At 35.8% G+C, this 23092-nt stretch overlaps 3 protein-coding genes across 3 annotated transcripts; all 3 read left to right on the forward strand.

The window, feature by feature from the left end:
• The first annotated feature begins 8000 nt into the window (after positions 1 to 8000).
• On the forward strand, positions 8001 to 9949 carry LOC145576856 (F-box/LRR-repeat protein At4g14103-like). Its single transcript, XM_081634561.1, has 3 exons — positions 8001 to 8932; positions 9054 to 9224; positions 9323 to 9949. The coding sequence occupies exons 1-3, from the start codon at positions 8015 to 8017 to the stop codon at positions 9554 to 9556; spliced, it is 1323 nt and encodes a 440-aa protein (XP_081490687.1). The 5' UTR covers positions 8001 to 8014; the 3' UTR covers positions 9557 to 9949.
• LOC145575689 (F-box/FBD/LRR-repeat protein At4g26340-like) lies at positions 9692 to 12420 on the forward strand. Its single transcript, XM_081633511.1, has 6 exons — positions 9692 to 9706; positions 10204 to 10293; positions 10380 to 10470; positions 10923 to 11734; positions 11914 to 12066; positions 12151 to 12420. The coding sequence occupies exons 1-6, from the start codon at positions 9692 to 9694 to the stop codon at positions 12418 to 12420; spliced, it is 1431 nt and encodes a 476-aa protein (XP_081489637.1).
• An 8302-nt stretch (positions 12421 to 20722) lies between these two features.
• Positions 20723 to 22241, forward strand: LOC145575690 (F-box/FBD/LRR-repeat protein At1g78750-like). Its single transcript, XM_081633513.1, has 4 exons — positions 20723 to 21179; positions 21299 to 21540; positions 21625 to 21888; positions 22119 to 22241. Exons 1-4 carry the CDS (start codon positions 20723 to 20725, stop codon positions 22239 to 22241), a joined length of 1086 nt encoding a protein of 361 aa, XP_081489639.1.
• The last annotated feature ends 851 nt before the right edge of the window (positions 22242 to 23092 follow it).

The raw sequence follows: 23092 nt of genomic DNA on the forward strand, positions 1-23092 counted from the left end.
TAACTCTCTCTCCCCTTCATTGACGGACTTCGATTCACAAGAATCACAACAACCCATTTCATCATACCCCACAAATTTTAGCATCTTACTCTCTCCCGTTGGACCATCAACCCGCCGCCGACCAACAATAATCCCGACAGCCACAACCAGCAATTCACAATACCATCCACAAATTAGCCCAACAACAATCCCGACAACCCATAATTCGCAATACAACCCAAAAATCAGCCAAATCGGGTGGTTTTCGTGGGTTGTCGACTTGTCGCTGCCGATCCTAGACATCGGCTGACTTCCCTCTCCTTCCAATTTAGGTGGAGTTTTGGGTTGGGGGTTAGGTCGTGGTTTCGAGTGTGAACATGGCAAGCCCTTTGGATTTCGGAGGTGGTACCCATGGTGGTGATGGAGGGTTTGGACATGACATGGCATGGCAGGCCCTTAGAGCTAGTTTAGTTTAGAGGTGGGGGTGAGGGGGGGTACTCATGGCGGTGATGGAGGAGTTCCCATGAAAGAAGGTGATAAGGTGGGAAGAGATAGATTAACACTGTGTTTGGATAATAAAGGAGGAAGGAAAAGAAGGGGAGGGAGGAGAAGAGGAGGGAAGAATGTTAAATTTTCCTTCCAAATCTCTTTATTGTTAGAGGGATCAATTTTCTATAATTTAATCCCTTTATTTCTCTCTCTTTCAATTTCCTTCCTTTCTCATTTGTTATCCAAATGAAAGATATTCCATCTCTCCATTTTCCTTCCCTTCCTTTCCCCCCATTTCCTTCAATCCAAACACTCCCTAAAGGAAAAAAACAAAAAGTTAACCTGTTGAAACATTTGTAGGTAGAAAGGCTCATTTTGAGAATATTGGGGCACAAATGTGGGATTATTTTTGAAATACGCAAATGTGGGATTATTTTGAAAAGATAGTGCCAAAGATGGGATTACTCTTTTTTTTTTAATTTTTCCTTTAATAAATACAGTAATATCCTTATAATTAATTATATGGTAGTATATGCATGTTTTAAAAAGATTGGTTTGAATTATAATCTTAGGTATCGAAACTGATAAGGACTAGGTTGAATCGATTGAAATTACCAACATAAAAATGACTGAAATTAATAGAATCAAATCAACCTAAACTTAATAATTGAACTGAAATAGAATAATAAATGAAAGTTATGTTTATTTCACTAGATAATATTTTTTTGATATGATCTAATTTCAGATACAAATTTTACCTTCTTTATACACTAATAAGATAAAATATTATTACTCTATAAATAATATAGTAATACGTATGTCAATAGCTATATGTATAAAAATACACATTATCCAATTTTATAATTTTTACAAAAGCCCGTCTTTAATGTGGCTGGCCAGATCATGTGACCACTTATAAAAAAAAACTAAGTAACCCCAATAATACCGATTAAGTAACCCCTGTAATATTGATTGAGTAACCCTTATAACATTGACCGAGTAACCCCTATTACATTGACCGACTAACCCCCTTGACACTAACAAAGTATCCTCTAATTGACCGAGTAACTCCTTTAACAATGACCAAGTAACCCATATTACACTAGCGAAGTATCTCATATTACACTAACGAAATATCCCTTATAATGCCTGGCCATTCACATAAGAATTTGTGACAACGTTTTGATTTTTTGTAATATTGTTTGAACACAACTTTAAGTCCAAAAAACAATCAGGGCCCAGCTTAACTAACAATCCGGCCATAAACAAAAATTGTATACTTTGTACTTCGTATACTACATTACTATTTACCAGTACATTACTACATGATCATTTTTATCGAGAGAGAAAAATATATGAAACCCAAATTTTGATCGAATTTGACCAAAAATTTGCGAAAACAGCGGCGAAAATGGAAATGATAATCGATTTCATCATCTTCTTCAATTTCTCTGGTATTTTTCTGAAATTATTCTTCATTTTTGAAAAGTATTTTTGCCCAATTTAGAATGTTTTGTGTTCTTTTTAGTTCTGAAGATAGTATATTGGGCTAATTTTTGTTTCCACCATTGTAAAAGGACAGATGATAATTGATTAAACTCCACTTACGAAACCCTAATTGAAAATCTTTCAGTTTCACTGTAATAATTGTTGTAATCTGGGCAATGTGGAATTTTAATGGGTATCTGAAACTGCTGAATTGAGCCTTAGATTATGTCGAAATTGTTGAGGAGAAGACTCCAATTTAATTGGTTCGAAATTAGGCTGATTATTTCTTTGAGAGTAATGTAAGTAGCATTATTAGTAATAATTTTAATCATAAAATAAAATCAAAAACAAGATGAATAAGTAGTTAGAAATGAATTCAGAAACTGAAAAAAAGGCGCTGGTTTGGCACTAGGAGGCTGACTTGATGAAAATTTAGTGGTTGAAGTTAGAGTTGAGAGAAGGGTTCATGATGAATTTAATTAAGAGTGATGAACTAAAAGTTCGGATTTTGGGAAATTATATGTTTGGGAAGGGGGCATAGACTTGATTAAGTGTTGCATAATGCACATTTCCGAAATTTAAACAATCATTGCACTAACTCGTTCTGTTCTTTGGATTATGTTGCTACGGTAAATGAGAAGATTAATTGTTTCTTACAGTTAAAAAGATTGAACTTATTTTCACTTAATGATTAGGGGTTAAAGGTAGCTGAATAGGTTTATAATCAATGATATGCAACTAAATGTATGTGATGACTCACATGATTGTTGGCGTATATCAAGTATGTATTCTAGTTATAGTTTCCATTTGCAGCATGGTTTGATCGAATGAAATTCAATAGTATTGAGCATCCATGTCAAGCCTTTTTAGTTCATTCATATTGTACCTCTGTCAAATGAGAAACAAAGTTGTTAAAATTTTGCTGATGCTGAACTTTAAGTATGTTGCATTAACTACAGTTATTCATCATTGTGTAATTTTTTGCTCAGGGACTTTAAATGGTATGCTTATGTGGTCCTGTTTTGGTGGAATCAAATCTTTAATAAAGTGTATGCACGGAAGTTTCCAGAGTTTATTTCACGACTGGCGTCTTGGTCACCTGGCTGTTAGTGTTTATGAGGGAAAGTACTAAAGATTTCATCATGAGCAACTGTTTGACAATATATTTACATGGAGATGAAGTTGCTACATCATTGGTGGCCTGTTGTATAGTGCTATAGTGATTGAAGATAGATATAGTGATCTGCAGGATAAGCTGTTTGGTAAAGATTCAGAAGCGCATTGATCAAAGTTGCCAAATTCTTTAAGACAAAGTATTCAATATTTTGGGCATTTGAAAGATTTAGATGGGTAACACAACTTTCACAATGATCATAAATCTATTACCAAAAGTCAAACTTTATAATTTATGTACGGATTCATTCATCACCCTCAGCTGCTTTTCTTCTATGACTTTTCAAAAACTTGACAGTTGGAAAGCAGGTTCTTATTGTAATTCTCAGTTTCTCATCTAGGCACATTACTTGCTTAAGCCTTATGAAGCAAACGAGAGAAGGGTCGATATGAGAAGTGCTTGATACTTTAAATACAATGAGGGTCTTGGCCTTCCAAGGCGGCTTTTTCAGATACCTCTGAAACAAACATATTCAAGCTGAGTTTGAGCTTCTGGATAGTATGCTGTATGGCCACATGCAACCATTTATGAGTAGCACTATAATGATACTCATATATGACATGAAGCTTTTGAACATGAGACATGTTATTAATAAGGTGCATTACTTTCTTACTCTGTCCTTAAAATTTTGAAAGCGATCTTTGATTTTCAATTTGCATTTATGCTTGATGATGTGTAACAAAAAACAAGGAAGCCTTCATCTGATTAAAAATTGTGGGATGTTGTAACATATTTTGTTGGGAGAAGCAATTAGGTATGATAGAGGATTGAATAAGCTTGTGGATATTCGTTTTATCTTTTCTATGCTTTTTTAAGTGATGGAAATAGGTATAATAGAGGATTAAATAAGCTTGTGGATATTCCTTTTATCTTTTGTATGCTTTCCTTGCCTTAAGTGATGGAAACAGTTCTGCTTTTGCTGTCTGCATGATTGATATTAGCCAACATAAAAGCATGAATTTGCTCCATCTTTTAGTAATACATAGTCCATAATCAATTTCTACTGCAACACTTGGGCAAGTGTGTTTTCAGTGAGGCCTTTTGGTTTTCATAGAGTTCATCGCTTTAACAGCTTGGTGACTCTGAATGACAAATATTCATTGATATTGTTTCTTCATCTCTGTGGTGATGGGAGTTTGGTCTTTCTGAGAGCATGGCTTACGCTTTTCTGAAGGATCATTTACTAAAAGAAGTTCTAGAGTTGAATCTTCTCAAATGTCAGCTAAGCCTCATTTTATTCTCCATATTTGGTAGGTTTTCAGTGACACTTCAGTGATGATCATACCTAGCACATAAATGCACATTGCATACATTTGTGGAGATTTGAGTGTTGATGGTCTTACCTAGCACATAAGTACACATTGCATATGTGTCGTACAACCTATTTTACCTTGTCGCAGACTCACATTCCTCTCTTCCCCGTTTGAATTATGTAATAGGTTTGAGGTGGTTGCTTAACTGAAAATCCGACATCATGGCTTCAAGTGACTTACACTTCATGCTCCAAGATGTTCTGCTATGTCTTTTCTTAATTTCAATCAAGAATTACATTCTTAAAACCATACAGCCAGGAATGGAATTGTGAGATATGTTATTTTATGAAATTATTATTGCTTCTTAGGTTTCATTAGGTTGTAAGAATATGTAATTGTTGTCTAATTTTAGGATAATCCATTTGAGTAGGTATCTTTTACTACAGTAGCGGATCATGCAAAGTTTGATAAAATGATTTGGTTCCGAACTGTTTTGTACGGAGCACAATACTGTCAGAATTGCCTTTGCTGATTAAATCTTTATTTATAATGGTATCATTATTTCTAACATTCTGCAAATTGTACATCCTCACTCTATTGGGATATTTTGAGTAACTGCTTATATAATCTTGCAAATAGATGTTTTGATTTTAAATTAAATATCAAACTTGCTTCCATAGTATGTCTTACATAGTGATCTCTCCTTCTTTCCTCTTCTGAAGTATATATTTGATAGTTTTGGATATTTTGGTGTGATTGTATTATCATAGAATGTCAAAAAGGTTTAAGTTGCATTATCTCTGTAATCAAAGTTGTGTTTCCAACCACTCATTTTCGGTTTGTTTTCAAAAATGGTTTTGTATCGTCGACGTACAATATTGCTTTCATGCTTAAAAGCTGAGCTTATTTATGTGTATGCCTTTGCTGTTTGCTCATTGACGTTTTCACAATTCGTCTCCTCTTGTGGTGTGATTAGTAAGATTGATGCGGTGGACTTCTTGAGAAACTGCTATTGAGTGGAGGAAACTTACAATTTCCTCCTTCATAAGCAGTGCAACACTACAACCTTTTTGGGTATCGCTTAAAAATATCCAATGCCCCAAAGCTATTGTGAAGTTATGATGTCTTCAACCTCTAGATGATTTTCGTCATTTTGCAGATGGATTGGAATTCAATATTACTGGAGAAAAGATCGAGTAAGTCATATTCTTTTCTAAATTCAATCTATAAATTATTGGACATGTGAATCTTCAACAACAAAAAAAAAAAAAACCCTGTTAATGGTGCTACTCTATTGTTTTTTTGATGGTTTTGTTATTTAAGCTCTGCTATTGTATGCCTTTATTGCCCATTAAAATACGCCTTTTAAAAGCTTTGACTGGCCTTCATTCCTTTATCATAGTTTTTCACTCATTTATGTTGCATTTTGTGGGTCAAAGTTTGTGGCTTAGTCGTAGGTCTTAAAGGATTATTATTCTTAGAGATTGAATTGCTTGATGCAGTTGTTGTTTGCATTCTCTTAATTGAATTTCACTCTTTGAAGCTGCTATTTTGCAAATAGCGTTTCCAGTTTAACTGATACTGAGGTTTTTTTAAAGATATTTGGCCCTTGATTTGGCTCATTTAGTTGAATCAACCTGAACATGATTAGTTAAATATATTATCTGGCATTTTCATCCTTTATCCCTCTTCCCCCACCCCCTACCTTTTTTTGAGTGAAAATGCAACACGCTAGAGGCCAGAATAGTTCTTTTTTGATTCACGTAATTGTAAGTAGAAAAGCAATCCCGAATCTTTATGAATACGCTGTATCCTGATTTCACTGGAATGCTGGAGAAATTCCAATGCAGACTGAAGATTATGTCACTTTGATTGGATGGTGGTGTAGAATAGAAAGTGTGCAGTGAGGGATCCTTGTATGTAGCCATTTAAGACTGGGCCCTGGTTAATCTTGTTGTCCTATAAAATGGTTTTTCTTTGTGTTAGCTCACTGGATAATTCATTTGTTACGGTTGAGAACTTTGTCATATATGATCCTCTGTGCAGATAACTTTTTAATTTAAAGCTGTACCATCCATGCCAAATGCTGTTCCATCTTTTAAATTTGTATCAAAGTGTTGTGTCTCAAATTCCATGGATGGCAATGGATCACCCTCCCCTCCCCCCCCCCCCCCCCCCCTAATGGCTCTATGCTTATAAGGATTTAAGTGACAAGAGGAAGTCTATGCAATTGGTCAAATAATACGTGTTTCTTTTCTTTCTTTTTTTTTTCAAATGCTGTAAAACTTGTGGAATTTAGATATTTTCCCCTCTTGTTCATTTTAAATAACAGTTTTATAATCAATACGAAGTATAATATAGCTTCCTCCGGGTTTTTTTTTTTTTTTTTTTTTACTTCCAACATTTCTAAAGTGGATGGTATGCATACTCCACTTCAATTTCACATTGCGATTTTAACTCGAAGAAAAAATAGTTATATGGGATCTTTTTAGATTTGTCTCAATGTGTACTTTATTAAAAATTTAATTGTTATAAATTTTACAAATGTATAATTAAAGATATTAACCGTTGAAGTTGTTTAATTGAAACTTGAAAAACAAAAATGTTGCAAGTAAAAAAGAGGAAATTGTTTTTCATTTCTCTAAAAGGGATACTAGGAAGTAAAAAATATCCAACATATATGGAAATATATGGATTTTGCTCCGCTTATGGAAAAATTCATATTCATTAATGGTAGGAAATCAGTTTTTACTTTGCTTGTTTTGGTCCAATTTCTAGTGTGTGAATTAGATATAATCTCATGAAACTTTTACTTAGTCTTGTATAAATCACAAATCTAAGTTGATAGAATGAGATTCCAGCTCTCACATATTGATGAAAACTTCTAGTTTCCATCACTATGAAGATTAATATAGGTACTTATTTTAATTTATTCATACTAATTTTCATAGACAATATGTTCATTTATTTATTTTTTGTCTTTAGATTTATGTGGACTTTGTGAATAATTCCTCTGTTTCTACATTTTTGGCTGTGATTGCATTTTGTTTTTCAGATCTGATGGTAGTGGAGCAATTCTTTTTTTTTTTTTTTTTTTTTTTTTTCTTCCCTGCTTGTTATATTTATTTATGTATTTAATTTAATTTATTTTTATCATTCTGGGGAGGGTTTGGAATGGGTAGGCATTGAGGTTTAGTGAGCTGTATGGATTTTGTGATTGCACTGAAATTCTGAACATTCAGAAACATATGTTGTAGAGAGCAAGGCAGAGCAACCTTTACTTTCATATTCACCAAACTTTAATGTAGAGATGAACTAAAGCCCTGGTTAAATGGCTATATCATCTTGCCAAAGGTTAACTCTCTCTTCTGCTTGGTAATGAATAATTAATTCTGCCAAATGGATCCCTAAAATCATGAGTTACTGTTGGATTTTATGCTTATAGATATAAGTTTTTAACACCCCCCCCCCCCTCCCCCAATTTTTTTCTTTGTAATATATCAATTGAATGAACTGTATATATATTTTTTCTGGAATCATAGTACTATATACTACGCTAGAATTAAATTGAGGAGCTTTAATTCATGGTATTTTTCTTTCTGTTACCTTAGAAGTGAGAGAAGCAGATCTGATGGATAACGGCTCTAAAGAAGGTGTAGATAGGATCAGTGGGTTGCCTAATGACATCCTTTATCACATCCTATCATTTCTCCCAACTAAATATGCTGTAGCAACCAGTGTTTTGTCAACTAGATGGAAATATGTGTGGTCTTCTGTTCCCGTGCTTGACATTGATGCTAGCCTTCATCGAGACTTTTTCTCTTTCCTCAACATGTATGGAAGTAAGGATTCAGAGATCTCCTTCAAGAGATTTGTAAATAGAGTATTGCTTCTTAATGATACTCCTCATATCCAAAAATTCCGTCTCATTCCGATTCTTACATGGTTGAATGTAGCCATTTCTCGTGATATTCTAGAGCTCGAACTTGACTTTTATCTGTCTGTTCCAAAAGAACTTATCAAGTATCCTAGGAACTTTTTCACGTCCAACTCACTTGTTGTATTGAAATTATCTCGCATGCCTCTTATTGTCCCTTCTGTAGTATGCTTCCCTATGCTTAAGGTTCTTGAAATTAGGAGGGTTTTGTATCTAGATGACAAGTGTACTCAAAACTTGCTTTTGGGTTGTCAAGTTCTTGAAGAGTTGGTAATAGAAGAAATCACAAGGGAGAGGCCAAGGGTGATAGATATTTCCATACCTACATTGAAAAAATTTTCTTTTAGTTATAAATTTGTGACTGATATATCAGTAGATTGCCCCTATAAATTTGTCATCAATGCCCCAAATCTTCAGTACTTCCATGTCAAAGGTCGTATATCAGATGATTTTGAGGTGAAGAGTTTGGCATCTTTGATTGATGTGCATCTGGATCTCCGCGAAACTGCTGTTGCTGCTGAAAACTACAATGATTGTTATCAACGTATCTGTAATTTCTTCAAAGGGTTAGCGAATGCCAAGCTTCTCACTTTGTCTATTGATGTCGTTGAGGTATGTTATCTTATTTGTATGCATTATATTAATGTTTCACTCACTACTTATTGATAGTGATCACACAAGTATTGATGTGGTTTGATATGATACTTAACACTGTGATTTTTCTCTTGGATAGTTGTTATGCACAGCCACCGCTTATCCAAATTTGCCAAGGTTTTACAACATGAATACGTTGGCATTAGGCATTGGTTTAGATCTTGATTTTGGCTGGAATCGGCTTGTGAGTCTTGTGACGGAGTTTATTAAATGCTCCCCTGATTTAGATGCTCTTACCCTATATAATAAGGTTAGCCCAGAAATCTGTTTTATGGAATGTATGGTAGCTACTTACTCCAGGGTTTCCCTGAAAAGAATATGGCTTAGTTATAATGTTTTTACTTGCAGCCAGGAATTTTAAGGGATGTAGAAGAATTGCGCAGGAATCCTCCTGAGGCCGCGCCTGAATATCTGCAATCTCATCTGAAGGGTATTCTCATTCAGGAGCTTTATTCTAACTTCCTGCATGAAGATGTGGAATATCTGGTGCAGGATGTGAATGTTCTAAAGAGGCTGAAAATAAATTGTCAGTGTTCATTCATGCTCAAATGCCAGCTTAAATATACTGCACCCGTCGAATAAGATTAGCTTTTTGGCTTGAAGACCTTTTGATGAGAAACTTGCATTTTGTGTTGCTTCTTTTGTTGTAATTTGGAGTAATTTAAGTTTGCTGATATGAATTAGCTCATTCACCCTGGTTGTAAGGTGTGAATGTTGATGGAGTTCCTCAATGTATGATGTGGAACCCTTTTTTTTTTTTTTTTTTTTTTGGAAAGGCATGATGCAGAACTTCTGTCTGTAGAAGATATTGTTCCTGATTTAAGATATTTTGCATTAATTTGAAGGGTTAAAATACATTGAGATAATTTTTCTTGTGTTAACTCATATATCACATGTGCAGTCGCACAGTTTAAAAGTCTGAATACTTGGTCTACAGTAATTTGAAATCTAAATAGATTTAAAATGAAAGACATCTTCATGTATTTTGTTGTAGAGATATGAACTGTTTTGGATTTTTCTATTTTGGGGTGTGGCCTGTGGGGGTGGGGAGTTCTAGTCTCCTAGCTAGCAACTGCTGCAGCGATATGGGGCTTAGTTTTTGAGGTGTGTAGCATTCCATATTTTGAATGAAAGTAGTGTATGTATCATTAACAAGTCTGATGTAGCCGTCACTTTCCTTCAATGGGTTTCTTGTTGATGTTATCAAGGGCTCACCTTGTTTTGTCCAGGTTGTAGAGGTGATTGGTTGTGTGAGCTCTTATTTGTCCAGAACTCCAGATGAAGATCATGTCTTCTGGCAATTTGTGTATGTATTACTGGTTTGTTGTCTACAATTCTACATACAACTTGGAAGATAAACCTCTAGTTTTCGACCCCTTAATTTACATCATTATTTGATTTTCAGTACTTTGTCATGATTTTGATTCCTGTCAGGGCAGCTCGATCTCATGGAGCTTCAGCCTTTCGGTATTGGAGCCATGGAACATTGGAGAATTGTTCATTTGTTTTTATCAGTCTTATTACTACGTGTTTCCTTCATTAATTAGGAGACTCTTACACTTCTACTCTTGGGAAATAAGAAAAAACATTTATAGTTGATTGGTATTCCAAGAACTCAAGGAGGCAATTCTAATTATTGCTAGCTGTAATACAATGAGTTTATTCTAGTCCTTGTGATTTCTCCCTGTAAAAAATCTAATGATCAGCTAATTATCTCAATACACATATAGTGCTATATATTTATCAACGTTGTTACACTCCAGCTATTAAGCCGTCAGCCAAACTGCCAAACTGCCAAAGCTTGGTAAGTGTTTACATTTCAATTCTGTTTTCACCTCTTCTTGTGTATTTTCTCTTTTTTTGTTTTTGATTTTCACCACTTTATTGATTTATGTGCTTATTTTTGTTAATATGAAGTAAAACATCCAAAATGGCGGAAACTGAACAGGTAGACAGGATAGCAGCTTGCCAGATGATGTTCCCATTCATATCCTATCTTTCGTGCCAACAAAAGAAGCTGTTGCAGCAAGCATATTGTCTAAAAGATGGGAATACATTTGGACCAAAGTTCCTGTTCTGGATTTTAGTTATTCAAAGACTAAAATTTCTTCAAATTTCAAAACCTTTGTGAATAGGGTCTTGATTCTCAATGATGCACCTTTCATACGACTCTTTTGCCTTCACTTCTTCCTGGATGTTGATGAGGACTTGCATGTCTGGTCATGGGTCAGGAATATGATGAGACGGGATGTTTTTGAGATTGATGTTATTTGTGAAACACTTGAAGCAAGGGGTCTTGTGAGTGAGAAACTTAAGGTGTTAACGGTGAAGTGCCCCCTTACAGGCAGTCACCTTTTGTATTCCTTTCCAAATCTCTCGGTTCTCCACCTTGAGTTCTGTTATATTGAGGATGATGATTCTATGATTAATATTTGGTCAGGTTTACCTTGTCTGAATGAGTTCTTTCTATATTATTGTCGTGGATTGCAAAGTTTATGTATTCGATCTTTTTCTTTAAAGAGATTGACAATAGCAGGTACTCTATTTCTGATGCAAGGGCTTGTTATAATTGAAGCTCCAAATCTACAATATCTTTCTATTGAGGATCAAGTTTCATGCTGCGAGTTTGTCATTAACATTCCCTCATTAGTTGAAGCTGACATCGATATCTGTGGAATGATAGATGGTATAAGTGCTGCTGAATTTCTCAAGCACTTTCACAGCATGAAGACTTTGAATCTAATGATTCCAACACCCCGGGTAAATACTTTTATAATGCTTATATGTAGACTATTTTATGTAACACTAGAGAATTATCTATTAGTCTTTTTTTTAAATATACAAATCTGTGATCAGCACTTTTCAATGTTTTTGGAAGTTTAAGTTTAGAATGTATGACAAAATCACGATTTCATCATTATTTGGAAATTTGTTTGCAGGTTGTAATGTTTGATGCTCAAATGCAACCCTTGTTTCCTGAATTGACATGTTTGGATGTCAGAACCATGTATTGTTTACCGCAAAATTTACACATAATACTGCTCTTTCAAATGTGTCAACACGCCCCAAATCTTGTGTCCCTTAAATATAAGGTGAGTACCTTATCTTTCAATCTAAGCTTGCTTCACCAATATTAAACATAAATTTATACAGTCTTTGTTTGTTTGAAATTTTAGATTGAATCACTCACAATGGAAGAGTCACCTCCACTTCCAAATGTTGTGCCCAAGTGTTTCTCATCAACTCTAAAAGCTATAGATGTTGATAATTTTCGAGGAACGTTTGCTGATAATGCAGTGATAGAATACATCTTACAACACGCAATTGTATTAAAGGTTATCAGGATCCATTTAGAGAAGAACTCAACTATGGCAGCTGATGCTTTTTCACGGCTATTTAAAATTCCTATGGCCTCTTCTGCATGTAAAATTATGTGTGGATCTTGAGAACTTCCAGACAATGTTATGCTGGGTTTCTAATTGTTGGATTTTCTCTGTTAGATTAAGTCATTTTGAGACTTGAAAGCAGAAAACATTTGACGTTGTTGAAGTGCTAAAATTTCTCATGTTGTTCAACCATGCTGATATACAGTATGATCTAAACTCATCCTTTGTCATAGTTTCCTTTATATTAAGCTCTAATTATGACTCTTCCTATGTTGACGTGTTATGTATTGATTAGATTGGCTATAGTGTAATTTGTTATGGAAAATTACTAAAGCAGGAAGATTATGATTGTACGAAGGAGGTGTGGGTAGCATCACCTGATCACATCTTTTGATCCTATCATTTCTCTAAACTAAATTTATTGTACTGATTGGGGATGTTTATGATGAATTTGATTATTGATGATGCAAGTTATTAATTCCTATTGATGATTAGTGTATTCAAAATTACTTTTATGTTTATAAGTTTTTACATTTCTCTATGTGCATCACAATAACTTTCTTCTCATGAACAACTTGTGATTGATTTGTTCTTGATAATAATTAGCCTTTACTTGTCATATTGTGTGTAATCACTTCAGAGAGATTACAAAAGCCTTATTCCCTATGCTGTCTAATGACATTGTTCGAATACATGACCTGAATAAATTAGAAATTTGTTTGTCTTTTAATACATCTGAATCTGCCTGGATTTTCTCTCTGATATTTTATCAAGTATTCTAATCTTCCTCTGATTGAGACTCTAGTATTAAATTTTATAGTCAGAAGGTTATTGAAATTCTGTTAACAATTTTTTTCTTTTTATATAACCTGTTATTTTGATGTTTCCTGAAAATGGATAAGACTTGCTTATACTCTTTCAGTATTGAGGACTTGTTAGGAACAATGATGAATGGTGCAAGAGTGCAAAACCCCTCTTCAGCAAATACCTGAATATTTGATTTCTATGCTTTGAGAATCTCGTTTAGGAATCTTAATCTAACTTCCTGTCTGAAAATGTAAAATACCTGGTGTAGGATGTGAGCATGTGACTGTTATGATGAAGCTGAAAATGAACTCTCAGTTCCCATACCTACTATTAAGCCGGATTGGTCTTACCTTCTGAATCATATTAACCTTTATGCTTGGATGCTTTTGCAATTATTTGCATACAGAGTTTTGCGCAAGAAACTTGCATTACATCTTTTCTATAGTCGTGATTAATAGATATGGTCATATGGATGGGAGTAATTTGGGGATATATGATAAGGGTGGATTTTGCTGAATGAAAATAAACCCAGAAGAGCAAGGGAAATGAACCAGAAAAGAAACGTAAGGAAGAAGAAGATGATCAGAGAGAGAGAAAATTTGAGAAGAGAGAGATAGAGAGATAAGATTGTAATTATCATCATGATTCTGATATTACAACCACTAATTATATATTACAGCTCAGCTTGTAACAAACTCAGACAAAAAGCATCTTCCTGTAACAAACTAGGAAACGACAAAAATGAAGCTGCTAACCAACTTTCCCGCCAAAGGTAACAACTTTCATACAATGAATTTATTTAGCCAAAACTCCTATATCATACCCTCCCCCTTTAAGAGACTTGCCCACAAGTCAGGTGCGAGGAAAACCTGGGAACTGAGCTTCAAAATCATCTTTTGAAATCCAAGTAGCATCATGGGTTGGAGCATTCTGCCACTGAACTAGAAATTGCTGCTGAGGGACACCAGCAACATCCACAACCCTGTGCCAAACAATTGTAGCAGGCAAGACAGGTGGAGTATTGTCATGCTCAACTTCAAAAGGGATCTGAGCAACTTGAGGCAGGTCACCTCTGAATGGCTTGAGTTGTGACACATGGAAAACATTGTGTATCTTAGCTGAGCTAGGTAATTGCAGCTTGTAAGCCACTTTGCCAACAGCTGAGAGTACTTTGAAAGGCCCAAAATACTTAGCAGCAAGCTTATTGTTGCTCCTGAACTGCACAGATTGTTGTCTGTATTGCTGCAATTTTAACCAAACCCAATCATTTACAGCAAAAACTCTCTCAGATCTCTTCCTATCATCTTATCAGCTTGAATTTTCATTCGATGCTGAGCCTTTAATAGATTACCCTTGAGAACTTGAATCATAACTTCCCTTTTTTGCATACATCTGTCAACTACAGCATTGTGAGATTCACCAGGTAAGTAAGGGAGATGCAAAGGAGGGGGTTGATTATAGACAATCTCATAAGGTGTCATTTGAGCAGCTGAGTGAAAATGAGTATTGTACCACCATTCTGCCATAGGTAGATACTTGCACCACTCTTTAGGGCAGTCACTAGTCATGCACCTCAAATAAGATTCCAAACACCTATTAACAACCTCAGTTTGACCATCTGTCTCTAGATGATAAGCAGAAGACAGTAGGAACTCAGTGCCCTGAAGAGAAAAGAGTCCCTTCCAGAATTGACTCAAAAAGACAGCATCCCTATCACTCACAATACTTCTAGGCCAGCCATGTAATTTAAAGACATAGTCTAAATAAGCCTGAGCCACATCCACAGCAGTAAATGGGTGTTTCAAAGAGATAAAATGGGCATATTTGCTCAGTCTATCCACCACAACAAAAATAACATTCTTGTTCATAGACAAAGGCAAACCAGAAATGAAGTCCATGGATATATCAGTCCAGACTTGATCAGGAATTGGTAAAGGCTGTAAAGAGCCTGGTTTGGCAGCAGTATCATACTTAGAAGCTTGGCACACCACACACTTTCTAACATATTGACTAACATCCCTTGTCATGCCCCTCCAATAAAAAAGTGACTGCATTCTCTTCAAAGTATGTTCCCTGCCAGAATGTCCTGCCTCTAGAGATGAGTGATGCCATTGCAGGAGCTTCTTTTTCAAAATATTATCTGGACCAATAACCAACTTTCCTTTTCTTCTCAGTAATCCATCTCTTAAAGTGAAGTGAGGTATAGATTGCCCTTGCTGTAACTTGTTCAGAATAGTAGCAGTGTTATCATCTAGAGTCTAACTAGCCTGGATTCCCTGAGCTAAGTTAGAATCCACAACTGAAATAGCCATGAGAAGAATCTCTGCATCAGGAAGCCTTGACAAAGCATCGGCAACCAAATTCTCTTTGTCAGCCTTATATTGGATCTCATAATCATAGCCCATGAGTTTTGAGAGCCAGAATTGCTGAAAAGGTGTATATATTTTCTGCTGTAAGAGCCATTTCAAGCTCTTTTGATCTGTTTTGACAATAAAATGAGCACCCAACAAGTATTGTTCCCATTTTTGAACAGCAAAAACCATAGCAAGCAATTCTTTCTCATAAACTGACAATTTTTGCCATTTAGGACCAAGTGCCCTGCTAATAAAATCAATAGGGTGATTATCCTGCATCAATACAGCACCTATACCATTTTTAGATGCATCTGTCTCAACCACATAGGTCTTTGAGAAATCTGGAACAGCAAGAACAGGTGTACAACACAGGGCAGCTTTTAATGCCAGAAAAGCAGCCTGAGCATCATCAGACCATTCAAAGGCACCTTTCTTCAATAATTCAGTCAATGGTTTGTTAATGATAGCATAACCCTTGACAAACCTTCTGTAATAACCAACAAGCCCAAGAAAGCTCCTAAGATCCTTCACATTGGATGGACTAGGCCAAGAGTTAATAACACTAATTTTGCTTGGGTCAGTTTCAACACCCTTAGCAGAAATAAAGTGTCCAAGGTACTCAACTTTCCTTGTGACAAATGAACACTTACTGAGCTTAGCATATAGAGAATGCAGCTGCATTAACTCAAACACACTAGCCAAATGAGACCAATGTTCATCCAAACTTTTGCTGTAAATGAGGATATCATCAAAGAAAACCAGCACACACTTTCTCAAAAGTGGCTTGAAAACAAAGTTCATCCAACTTTGAAAAGAGGAAGGGGCATTAGTTAAGCCAAAAGGCATAACTAAAAACTCATAATTCCCTTCATGAGTCTTGAAAGCAGTTTTAAAGACATCATTAGGGTGAACCCTTAATTGATGATAACCTGCCCTGAGATCAAGCTTGCTGAAAACCACAGCACCAGCCAATTCATCAACCAATTCTTCCAGAACAGGAATTGGAAATTTGTTCTTAACTGTCTTGTTGTTCAACTCCCTATAATCAACACATAATCTCCAAGACCCATCCTTCTTACCCACCAAGACTACAGGAGAAGCAAAGGGCTTGAACTAGATTGAATAATGCCTCTATCAAGCATTTCATAGACCAACTACTCAATGATATCCTTTTGTTTTAAATGGTATCTGTAAGGTCTAATGTTGACAGCAGTACTTCCAGGTACTAAAGGAATTCTATGATCAAATATTCCTCTACTAGGAGGTAGATCAATTGGATCTTCAAAAATACTAGCAAATCTGGTTTTCAAAGCAGTTAAGGCTTCAGGTTCAGGAACTTCCTCAGAAACTTGCAGCAAACAAGTTGGGACAGCAGATGGCATCAAATTATTCACTTGCAGCAAGCAGAAATGAGCTACATTAGTGAGACACTTTGCAGATGGAGTTCCTTCAATCACCTTAACTTTCTGGAGTGGAACACCCTTTAGTTCAATATTCCTGCCCCCAGAACAGAATCCCATGGTCAACTGCTTGAAATCCCAAGAAATAGGGCCAAGAGTACTAAGCCATTGAACACCCAACACCATGTCACAGCTTCCTAAAGGGATCAACATCACATCAGCACTAAAATCGTGACCACCTAGCTGCCATGTGAAGTTTCTGCAAATTGATTGACAGCACAAGTGATTCCCATCAGCTACCTGAATTGATTGGACAGGAATCTGCTCAGTCACACAACCCAACTTAGCAGCTAGATGCAAATCCAAGAAGTTATGAGTACTTCCTGAATCTATTAAAGTATGCAGAGGTAATCCTTTCACCAAAGCCTTCACTCTCATAGTATTGAAGTTCTGGATACCTGAAAGAGCACACTAAGAGATCTTAGGGTCCAGCTAACAGTCCTCAGTTATCTCCTCCTCTAATTGAACCACAGCAGCATCAGGTTCATCCAATCCTGGGATCTCAATAGTAAATAGTTGTGACTCTTTGAATTTGCAGGCATGATTTCTGTCATATGGGGCATCACAATAATAGCATAGCCCTTTTGCAATTTTCTCGGCTCTCACAGTAGCAGGGACATATTTGGGTTTAGAAAAGGGTGGTTTAGTGTTTGAAGCAGGAAGGGTCATGGGGGTAGCTGGAGGTGTTGGTAGTAAAGGTGGCTTAGAAAAATTGGAAGTGAAATTGGGTTGAGAAGATCTAGGTGGAAAGGGTTTTGTAGGTTTAGCAGAATTAGCAGCAATGGATTCATCCTGCAAACGAGCATATTCAACTGCAGCCATCACAGATTGAGGCTTAAAAGCTCGCACAAATGGCCTAATGCCAGGCTTAAGGCCACCAAATAAAACTCTCTAGCAGGTACTTCTCAGGTAATGACAGAGAATTTTGCAGCATGATGGCTTTTAAATTTTCAAATTCATCAATGTAGGTTTCAATGCTACCAATTTGCTGGAGTTTATTAAAGTCCTCAACCACATTAACACCTACCTCATCCTTAAACCTTCCATTCACATCAATCACGAAATCATTCCAATCTACTACAGTACGGGTAGATAAATAGCTAGACACCCAATTTTCAGCTTTATCAATCATATTGAGTGAAGCTAGATCAACTTTTTGATCATCAGGAATTTTACAAAGAGTAAAATATTTGCAGCATTTTTTAATCCATAATCTCGGGTTACTACCATCAAACTTAGGGAAATCAAGTTTAGGAATATACCCCAGTTTAGGCTGATTAATACGATCATCAGATCTAGGTGATCTGGATTCCACCAGTTGATCCTTCATTGTTTGCATCATGTGTAGCAGATCTTCAAACTTCCGATTAGAAGTCAGGGCCAAATCCTCCAGCCTCTGATTTGAAGCTAGTGACTGAGCTTCAAGACACTTCTCCAACGCCTGCAACTGAGCTTCCATCCCTGATACTCGAGTCGAAAGTGAAGGTGCCAGACTGTGCAGAGGGAACAGCGGTGGCTCTGATACCACTGATAAGGGTGGATTTTGCTGAATGAAAATAAACCCAGAAGAGCAAGGGAAATGAACCAGAAAAGAAACGTAAGGAAGAAGAAGATGATTAGAGAGAGAGAAAATTTGAGAAGAGAGAGATAGAGAGATAAGATTGTAATTATCATCATGATTCTGATATTACAACCACTAATTATATATTACAGCTCAGCTTGTAACAAACTCAGACAAAAAGCATCTTCCTGTAACAAACTAGGAAACGACAAAAATGAAGCTGCTAACCAACTTTCCCGCCAAAGGTAACAACTTTCATACAATGAATTTATTTAGCCAAAACTCCTATATCAATATATTAATATTTTTCTTCTTGGATATACAGGCATGGCTTTCTGGATGTCTGTCACTCTATCCTGGATTATGTGTAAATTGTGATGCAGAACATCTCTGTTAAAATGATTAAACTGTACTGTACTTGGATTATATCCCGTTAAACTGTGACATACATCTTCTTATAATTAACATCAATGTCTGGATGTGATTGAAAGTTTTTCTTATATCATCCAGCATTACAGATGTTTGATTAAGCTGTCCATGATACTGCAGTGAGGCTTTTTGGCTTCTTTAATTTGCATGTATATTACTCCTTCCATCCCAAATTACTCATACATGTTATTTTAGTATCTGCACTTGGCTGGGTAGTTCCTTCTACAAAATTATGTTGGATAGTACTTCTTTACTTAGCATTTGGGGGTTTGGGGCCTTTTGCTCTTTCAGGGCATGCCTGGATTCCATGTTATAATTAAGAGGATAATATTTAAGGGGGCTAAATTTACCGAGGAAATAATACAAGGGGTGAAATTTCATTTTTCAGAGTATGGCAACAATACTGATGTAATAATTATGGAAGAAGAAATTAAGAATAAGCAACAACTAGAAATAGAGGAGAGAGAATCTAGAGATGAGTATAGAAGAAGGTATAAGCAAAAATCGAGATGAAAAAGATGAATAGGGGAGAAGAGCAGAGGAGGGAGATGGGAAGGAAGATAGAGGAGGCGCGTGAGAGTTAGGGATGACAACGGGCCGGACTCGGGGCGGATTATGCTAAATCCCACTCCGACTTGACAGGAAGTCGGAGGCTAAATCCGACTCCGACTCCGACTTCAATATCCGACCCTCGACTCTGACTCCGACTAGATCTGATTCGATTCCGAGTTTTTTTTTTCGTTATTCAATATACTTTGAGAAATTGCTCTTGTATTTTTTCCTCCCCCATTCCCCCAATCCAAGTGACCCCTCAGTGTATTCAGGCTCGGCTTCTCCCATCTCATTTGAGTGTAACAATTTTTTTTAAAAAATGTTATTGTATGACTAATTGTCGTATTTTAATCTTATTTATCAATAAATGTACTGTATTTACGGAGTATAATTTACATAACAAATAAAAAAAAATACTCGTAAATTTATACTTAGTAAATTGTTGAGGCATGCATATTGCAATTAATCATTTTAAGATTCCCATGAAATAATTACTACTGCACCAACCTAGTACGGAGTATAAATCATGTATTCATTTTTTTTGGGAAGTGTAAGAGTTTTACAGTAAAATACTCCGTAGATAGTAATCCAAACATTTCCAAGGAAAGCAGAATTTGAAGAGACAATCTCAGTTAAAGATAGCTGTTATTCATTCACTGTATATAATTAATACTCCACTGGGTAGTCTAAAAGCTTTTCTTGTCTATAAAACCTCAACTGTGCTTCTATCCCAATACATCAGAAACTCAAATTTCTGTAAGTAAAGATTTATTTATTTATTTATTTATTTTTATATATATTTTCCTTTGAAATTTCTGTTTTTATTAGTCTGACAGTATACTTGTAATTCTGCTTTGTAATTTACTTGACGTTTCTTTTCTCATCACGCAGTGAATTGACAATGCCCGAGGCTGAACGACATTTAGACAGGATTAGCAATTTGCCGGATGCCCTCCTCTCCTTCATCTTATCGTTTTTGTCGACCAAAGAAGCTGTGGCTACTAGCATATTGTCTAAAAGATGGGTATCTGTTTGGACCAAAGTTCCCGTGCTAAACTTTTCAGTGTTTTATGATTCTTCTAAAGGTGGATAGAGTCTTGATCTGCAATGATTCACGATCATTAAGGCTGTTTCGGATTATTGTCATATTTTATAAGAAAATCAATGACTACCATTATCATCAGTGGATTAGGAATATAATGCAACGGGATGTTGTTGAGATAGATATTGTGTTACAGGGGGGAACTCTACCAGTAGGGACTTTTTCGAGTGATAAACTTATGGTGCTAAAGTTGAAGTGTTTCGATTCCCCTCTCCGAGATCCATTTCATCTACCAAATCTCTTAACCCTACACTTCTCATTCATTAAATTTGCGGATGATTTTTCTTTCAAGGATATTGTGATGAGGTTGCCTCGACTGGAAGAATTGGTTATTAGTGAGTGCAAGGTATTGCGAAATGTATGTATTCGTTCTTCATCTTTAAAGAGATTGAGTCTCATTCGAAATATATTTTCGATAGGAGAAAATGATTCCAATTTAATAGTTGCTGCTCCAAGTCTTGAATATCTTTGTATCGACGGTTTTTCACCACACTATGAGTTTGGCAACATGCCCTCTATAGCTGAAGCTAGGCTTCACATCCGGTACTGTAAAGGTGACTACTATGTAAATGTGCTTAAATTCCTTAAACAAGTTCCTAACTTGATGATTTTGGAATTAGAAGTTGCGACAATAGTGGTATAAGCTTTTTATCCTACTTTTTACTTGTATTAGAAATTTTCAATGTTTTTCTATCTATATCTGATGGACTTTCTATTTTTGTTTTCCGTCTCATGAACTCTAAGGCTACTATTGGAGGTACTGAGCATGATCAACAGCCCTTGTTTCCACACTTGACCCGTTTGATCATAAGTGGCTACGACTTTGGTTCAGCCGACTGCTCAAAAATTTTACGGCGCCATCTTGTATTGTGGATTTTACAACGAGCCCCTAATCTTGTCTCTCTTGATTACTCGGTAAGTCCTATTTTTTTTACGTATGCAGATGTTGCTTACTGCTTATAATGCTAATAACCGAATCTATTATTAAACTTCATTCAGAGCACATACTACGACTGGCTTGTGGAGGAAGAATTACCACGGCTACCCGTACTTCCAACTTGTTTGCCCAAATGTCCAATACCAACTCTTGAAGTTGTCAACATCAGTTTGTTTGATTTGGCGGATGCTGATAAAATACTGTTGGAATATCTGTTAAACAATGGCATAAACTTGAAGGTGTTCAAAATCATTTTGAAGGGTATGGTTAGTGGAACAACAATTGCTGCAATTGCCGGGCTATTCAAAGTTCCGAGGGCTTCATCTGTATGTATACTAGTAAATTCTCAGAAAAAATAACGTCTTACTTTTTGATAAGAAACTATCTAGTTATTGAGAGGATTTAATGTTACACCAAGAAGTATTTATAAAATGCAGTATTGCAGTATATTAGCTATTTGATTTGCAGCGTTTTTTGCTTCATTTAAAATGTTATGATTCCAAGCTATTAGTTTTTGTACTAAAATGATGATGATGATGTTTTGGAAATGTCTCAGTTTACTTTTACAGTTTTACAGTGTAGTCCACCAGGAAATTTTAGCCTTCAATTTAGATATTTAGTTTGTGCCGTAGATCCTTCTGGGAAAGAGAGGGCGTATTCCCAATTTCCTTATTTTTGATTTCTCCATTACAAGCCTAGCTTATTGGTTGAGGGAAGTGAAAGGTGAACATATCTCCATTATATCTCTTCGTTCCATTGTTGACTGTTAACCATTGGTAAGATAGGCAGTAGTGCAATTTGTTATGGAAAATTACTAAAGCAGGAAGATTATGATTGTATGATGATTTGGGGATGTTTATGATGATTTGATCATTGTCGATGCATGCTAAATCCTGTTGATTATTATTGTACGCAAAATTGCTTTTTAAGTTGATAAGTTTTTGAGGAGTTGGTTATAGAAGAAACAAGAAAGAATATCCAAGAGATTGATATTTCTGTTTGTGCATCAAAAAACTATTCTTCTCATGATAAACTTGTGATGATTTGTTCTTGATTATAATTAGCCTGAAATTGTCATATTGTGTGTAATCACTTGGGAGATTAGAGATTACAACAGCCTTACTCCCTATGCTGTCCAATGACATTGCTTGAGTACATGACCGGAAGGGTGTGGTTAATGCAACAACAATCGATGTAATCGAATGGTTATCTGAAGTTCCCAGGGCCTCATCTGTACGTAAACTAGTAATTTCTGATTAAAAATAACTTCTTACTTTTTGGTAAGAAACTAGCTACTAGCTAGTAATCAGGAGGATTTGCTTTGCTGTATGTTAGGTATCTTGTTCACTACTATTTTCGCTTTGCTAAAAATTTGTTGAATTTCCCAATTGTTGATTTTATGTTGTAAAATAATAATGTCGTTGATAATGTTTTGGAGTTTACACACGATGTTTCAGATGCCTTTTACAGTTTAGGCCGCCAGGAAATTAAATTTTAGCCTTCAATTTAGATTTTTTAGACTCCGGAGGG

The sequence above is a fragment of the Chenopodium album genome, chromosome 13 (genome assembly GCF_948465745.1).
Source record: "Chenopodium album chromosome 13, dcCheAlbu1.1, whole genome shotgun sequence".
NCBI lineage: Eukaryota > Viridiplantae > Streptophyta > Magnoliopsida > Caryophyllales > Amaranthaceae > Chenopodium > Chenopodium album.

Bases quoted from the DNA above. Each gene is read 5' to 3' on its own strand.
- LOC145576856 (XM_081634561.1), top strand. From the start codon at position 8,015: ATGGATAACGGCTCTAAAGAAGGTGTAGATAGGATCAGTGGGTTGCCT. The intron at 8,933-9,053 runs GTATGTTATCTT...TCTCTTGGATAG, and splicing joins TGTCTATTGATGTCGTTGAG to TTGTTATGCACAGCCACCGC. The intron at 9,225-9,322 runs GTTAGCCCAGAA...TTTTACTTGCAG, and splicing joins CTCTTACCCTATATAATAAG to CCAGGAATTTTAAGGGATGT.
- LOC145575689 (XM_081633511.1), top strand. The intron at 10,471-10,922 runs GTTCATTTGTTT...GAAACTGAACAG, and splicing joins CCATGGAACATTGGAGAATT to GTAGACAGGATAGCAGCTTG. The intron at 11,735-11,913 runs GTAAATACTTTT...ATTTGTTTGCAG, and splicing joins TAATGATTCCAACACCCCGG to GTTGTAATGTTTGATGCTCA.
- LOC145575690 (XM_081633513.1), top strand. From the start codon at position 20,723: ATGCAACGGGATGTTGTTGAGATAGATATTGTGTTACAGGGGGGAACT. The intron at 21,180-21,298 runs GTGACTACTATG...TACTTGTATTAG, and splicing joins TCACATCCGGTACTGTAAAG to AAATTTTCAATGTTTTTCTA. The intron at 21,889-22,118 runs GTATGTATACTA...GAAATGTCTCAG, and splicing joins AAGTTCCGAGGGCTTCATCT to TTTACTTTTACAGTTTTACA.